Source organism: Lolium rigidum, chromosome 3 (assembly GCF_022539505.1).
Source record: "Lolium rigidum isolate FL_2022 chromosome 3, APGP_CSIRO_Lrig_0.1, whole genome shotgun sequence".
Lineage (NCBI taxonomy): Eukaryota > Viridiplantae > Streptophyta > Magnoliopsida > Poales > Poaceae > Lolium > Lolium rigidum.
In genome coordinates, this window is record NC_061510.1 from 94,241,173 (window position 1) to 94,247,172 (window position 6,000).

Consider the following 6,000-nt stretch of genomic DNA (forward strand, 5'->3'; position numbering starts at 1 on the left):
CTTTCACACTCAGAGTGCCATTAGTCACTACAATTCTTCATCCAAATCAGCCAGCTGGCACCGAAACCCTTCTGGAAGCAACAATCAAACAGGAAGTTCCAATTGACTTTATCATATGTTTTTTAAAGTCAATTTTTAACACCACACCCTGTTGTTTCCTAAATTTACTCTCTCTTAGGACTTCCTGGAGCAGCATAACTCCATCTGTAATGTATCTCCCTTTGATGAAAGCAGTTTGACACTGAGCCAACAATTTTTCCATAACTGGAGCAGCCCCGACAGTGAGTGTTTTGGTGAAGATTTTAAATAGAACTTGCAGCAAATAGATGGGTATAAACTTTTGAATTCTGCCAGCATCATTCCCTTTTAGAATCAGAATAATAATCCCATAATTAATTCTAGCCAGGTCAATATTATGTTCATACAAATCATCAAACACAACCATTATATCAAACTTGACTAACTCCCAGCATGCTTGGTAGAATTTGATGGGAATCCCATCAGGACCAGCTGCCTTATTTTTTTCCATCTGGTCTACAACATTTTTGACTTCTTCCATTGTAAATCTTCTGCCTAGATTTTCTCTATCAGAGTCATTCAACTTCTCATCAATGCTCCAAACATTTTCATCGAATCTAACACCTCTGTTCTCCACAGGGCCAAAAAGGTTTCTGTAAAAGTCTGTAGTATGATGTAGCAAATCTTCATCACCTTGTATCAGAGACTCTTCATTTTTCAGAGAGAAAATAGTTGATTTTCTTTTACAACCATTAGCTAGTCTATGGAAATAAGCTGTATTGCAGTCCCCTTGCAGCAAGCAATTATCTCTTGCTCTTTGTCTCCAGAACTTCTCCTCTTTGTCAAGAATATCAAGTAATTCTTGTTGTAACTCTGCCCTCTTCTTAATATCTGCAGGAAGCAGAGGAGACTGCTCCTCCATACTTTCCAGCTCAGCCAAAATTTTAGAAATATCACTTTTTCTCTTTTTATTTTTCCCTCTCAAGTTACAGCCCCAGCCTTTCAAACTATTCTTCACATTCTTCAATTTTTTCTGCAATCTATCAATACTGGTATTTGCCCTAACCCTCTGATGCCAAGCCCTATCAACCCTAGCAAGGAAATCTTCTTCTTTTATCCAACTTTTTTCAAATCTGAAAACATTTTTCTTCTTGGGTTTGTAGTAACATCTTATATAATGAGACGGAGAGAGTATAAGATAGGAACAATGTCATCTTGTCCAAACTCCAAATCAATGACAGTTAGCCCAGAGACATCACAGAAATGCTTCAGAATGAAACGATCATTTCTGAACATCAACATTAGGAACAAAATAGCTACAGTATCATATACTTGAGTAACAACATAGGATATAACCTGCTAAGATTTATCACCGCTCTCAGTAAATTGGCATGCTTCAAAATGGAATGGTCATTCCAGAACATCAATGTTGAAAATTTGCAATATGGAACATCATATTCTTGAGTAACAACGGCGGATATAACCTTCTAGTGAGCCTGCTATAAGAGTTTATTTATGGACAAGGATTTTGTGCACATGGGAGTCAGTGCTCCCTTCACTTTTGGGGTTTTGAAAATTTCAGATTCTCATATTTCTCTGCTTTCAAGAATTATGACATTAAATATGTAGATAGATGTGTATATGAGGATTGGAATCAAAAAACTCTCGTCAAAAAATACGTTACATTTTTGGAGATGCAAAAAAGACAAATTTCTGACTATAGAAATTTGTCTTTTTTGTATTTTCCAAAATACAAAGTATTTTTTAATGGGACTTTTTTGACTACACTCCTCGTGTCTAAATCTATCTACATATTTAATGCCATAATTTTTGAAAACATTAAAGAGCGAGGTTTTGAAAATTTTCAAAAGTCCAAGGAGCACTTGTGCTCATGTGCACATGGTACTTTCCGTTTATTTAGCTGCTTCCACCAAGATTTATCACCGCTTTCACTAAATTGGCAAACCTTATTCATGGACCATGTTTTCCGTAAGACACATCAACGTTTAGGACATGAGATCTTCAAAACTGTTTAATGGTTTGGTTTCCTAGTCTAATTCAAGTATTCAACTTACGGCACCAGCCATCAGCAGACTGAAAAAAGAGTTTCTATGATTTTACGTCAGATTTGAATTCAAGCAAAAAGAGTTTTTACATCCACAAGAGGCATAACATGTCTTCTAAAAGTGCTGACCAAGTCTGACTTTTCATAGTGTTCCTAACCAAGTAAATACAATCTTCAGTGGAAATCACAAAGTTCAGGCAGCTCAACTCATATCGTTGCATGCACCTAAGTCACAAATTATTGCTCTGATGTTCCAAACTATGCCCACACCGGAGAGACCGCAAAGGAATGCTCTTTTTAGATAGCACAGTGGCTTACATGTGTCTTGTGTTCTAAACTGCTTGCACCAACCCAGCAACTATCTACTGCGGAATATATTGGATGGAAAAAAGTGATGGTCGCCATCTCAGTACAAAAAGAAATGAAAGGGATCTGCGAACATGGAAAGCTTAAAGTCACCACAAAAGTGGGGCACGCCTGTTTAGGAGGAAATGGTCATCAATCATCAAACATTAGAAGAAAGCAGACAGCTCTCAAAGCCTAGCAGAACGCTACATGGAAAGCATGTCCAAAAGCAAGATGCTTCCCAATCTACCAGCACAAAAAGAGCTTCTCATTCCACAATATTCAGTGGTCTTGCAAGTATCATGTGTTATATTCCTAGTCATATCACTTATGAAACTATGACTCGTGTATGCGATTAATAGAGATGGTTCTTCTTAAACTTGAATGAAAGCTGCAACTGTTTTATCCATCAAGATTTTTAATACAACAATAGAGTAAATGGTTATGCTGGGAATTTCTGAGCATGAATTACCAGACTAGAATTATGATCATTGTGATTCTATTATCAAATATGAACTGAAACTGGCATAGTTTCCTATCAAGATTTCAATGAATTGAATAGATAAATCAGGGTGGTGTACAAGAAGAAACAGGCAAAGGAATAGAGAACTAGCTACCTTTTTTCATCTAACCAACAAACTAAACTCACCGGCCTTTCTTGCGGGATCTCAAAGGTAAACCCCCAGGAGGCGATGGCGAGAACTCTATTGGGAGATGTGGTGGTTCACCCTCACCAGAGAGCATTTCAAGCACCTCCTCGCTTGATGGGCGCCGAGCTGGCGACCTCTGGATACAGAGGAGTGCAACGGTAATGCATAGCAGCGCCTGGTCACGGTTAACATCCAGGAGGGCAGAGTCTACAAGATCAAGCAAGCGGCCAACATGGGCAAGATGCCTTGCCCACGAAATGAGGCTCGCCTTCTCAAACTCTGACATGGGTGAGGCTGTCACCTGGAGCGGGCGGCGTCCAGAGATAAGAACTAGCAACAGAACACCGAAGCTGTAAATGTCGCACTTCTCCGACAGAGGCCCGCCGCCGCCGTACTCAGGAGCCACATAGCAGACGGTGCCGCGCATGCTCGGTGTGCTGCTCACAGCTCCGCCACTCTTGGGCACAAATTCTGTGCTAGCCCAATCCCTGCTACTCCTCCTCACACCGTCAATCCACCAATCAATGCCGCCACTGCCGTTGCCGTTGTTGCTCCTCCGGCTCCAGCTTTTCATCATCCTCCACCTCGACTGCCCCTTCTCCTCTTCATCGCAGTCCCTCTCCCACCACTGCATGCCAGCGATCGCACCAGCGTCGCTCTTCGACTTAGCGAGCGCCCGCCGCTTCTGCTTCTTGGTGAGCTCCTCGGCGTACTCCTCGCGCCACCACTCCCGCGCCCTGCGCTTCGGCTTCCTCTTCTCCGTTGAGGCTGTTGTATTGGTGGTTGTGGAAGCTCCCGCAATCCAATCGTTCTTCGGCCTCTCCTTCTTGATCTCGGACCTTATCCATTCCATCACATAGTCCTTCACACCAACGCCGCCACCGTTATCCTGACGCCACCACCAGTCACTAGTCCTAGCTCCTCCGGACGCTGCAGCAGCTCCAGCATTGCAGCTTCGTCCAGTAAACCCACTGCCAATGCTAGTCTTGTCGCACCCGGAAGCCGACACCGCCTCTGCAAGCGAGGCCGTGGCGAGCCCCTCATCATCCTCGGCCGACTTGGTGGCACCGTCATTCACTGCAGCGGTAGTGGTGCTCTCGGCAGCCACTGATCCATCATCGTGGCCTGGAATTCCAATCACGACCCCACTGTCCCCAAGCGCACCCCCGCTATGTAGCTCACCGTTTTCTTCTTCTTCAGACTTGATCCGCGCGAGCCCGAAATCGGAGAGGCGAGCGCGGAGGTGGGCATCGAGCAGCACGTTGCTGGGCTTGACGTCGCCGTGGACGACCGGCGGGTGCGCGACGAAATGGAGGTAGTGGAGCGCGGCGGCGACGTCCCTGGCGACGGCGAGGCGGCGCGGCCAGCGGGAGACGAGGTCCGGGCAGGTCCTCCGGCCCAGCAGCGCGTCCTGCAGCGAGCCGTTGGGCATGAGGTCGTAGACGAGCATCATCCGGCGGCGGCAGGGGCGGGCCGAGGCGGAGAGCGAGTAGGCGAAGGGCAGGAGGATGTGTGGCGTGGCGGTGGGGACGGAGAGGTGGGAGGCGAGGGCGAGCTCGTTGTGGAACTCGCGCTCGCCCTGGAGCGACCCCGCGGCGTCCATGGCCTTGACGGCCACGGGCTGGCCCGACCGGGGCAGCGCGCCGCGGAAGACCGGGCCGAACCCGCCCTGCCCCAGCTTGCTCCCCGCCGCGAAGTTGCCTGTGGCGCGCCGCAGCTGCTGGTAGGAGAGCCTACGTAGGGCCGGCGCGGGCTGCGTGGTTGGGGCTGCCGGGGCACGCTTCCGGCCCCGCCGCAGCCAGAGGAACAGCGCGAGGGCGACCAGGATAAGCGCCGCCGAGGCCGTGGCGGAGGCTACCGCGGATGGCGGGAGGTGGTGGCGGGCGTGGGATGGGAGGTGGGAGAAGACGGCGGATGCCGGAGGCGGGGAGGCATCGGGCGGCGGGGGCTGGCGCGAGGGCATGAGCGGAGGAGGGGAAAAGACAAGCGCGGCAGTGGAGGAGGAGGGGAGTGAGCCGAAAAGTGAGTTGGCTTTTCGCCATTTCTGAGATGCGAGCGTGTCTCTATCTATCAACTCTAATCTAATCTAATCTAATCTGCGGCAGTTGCAGTGAGGAAGGAGGATCCAATGCCGCTGGCATGTGGGGCACGGCGTGGTCCACCTGCAGTGAGTCACGTGCCGATCTGGAGATATGGAAGGCGTGGGCAGTTGTGAGATTATGGAGGGGAGAAAGGGTAGGGGTCAAAGGCTCAACGTAGGCCTGGCCACACGATGTGGTCAAGAGCGATATAGATTTGCTGCGGCGGTTAGATTAGGTCACACGCTGCGCCTAACGCAGCGACCTAAAAAGTCGTCATGTGGTTCGTCTTCAACGTGCGGCTCTGCGCCATGGCAGGCCTCGACGGGACAACAATGACATGCGGGAGAACGCGCGGCCGCGCAGCAGGGTTCCCGCGCGCGCGAAAAGGCCATGGCGGCGCGCTCGCGCGCCAAGTTTCCCGCCAAGGCCGCCGGCTATAAAAAGACGCCGCCGGCCTCACGGACCTCACAGCTTCTCCGCCGTCCTCTCCCCCTCTTCTTTCTCCGACGCCCTCTACACCTCCATCGTCATGCCGCGCACCCTGTAGGCCACGTGGGCCAAGCTCTCCCTCGCCGCCCGGGCCAGGTTCCTGCGGACGGAGGAGGAGGAGCGGGCGGAGCGCGTTGGGTCGCCGACGACGAGGCGCTCCGTGTCGCTGCCGAGGGGACGACGAAGAAGGAAGAGGACACAGAGCTGGTGGAGGCGGCCGCGGACGGCTGGTACGAGGCCACGGAGGAGGAGGCGGAGCCCGCGGCGGAGGAAGAGCCAGTCGACGCTGACGACTTGTTCGACGACCTCGCGCTGACGAACATCAACGTCGCTATCGAGGAGCGTCTCGCCG

The 6,000-nt window shown here is 50.1% G+C and overlaps 1 protein-coding gene across 1 annotated transcript; it reads right to left on the reverse strand.

Moving 5' to 3' along the window:
• Positions 1–3,000: 3,000 nt before the first annotated feature.
• On the reverse strand, positions 3,001–5,041 carry LOC124695204 (receptor-like serine/threonine-protein kinase At2g45590). The gene has a single exon (XM_047228081.1). It carries the CDS (start codon positions 5,039–5,041, stop codon positions 3,074–3,076), a length of 1,968 nt encoding a protein of 655 aa, XP_047084037.1. The 3' UTR covers positions 3,001–3,073.
• Positions 5,042–6,000: the final 959 nt, after the last annotated feature.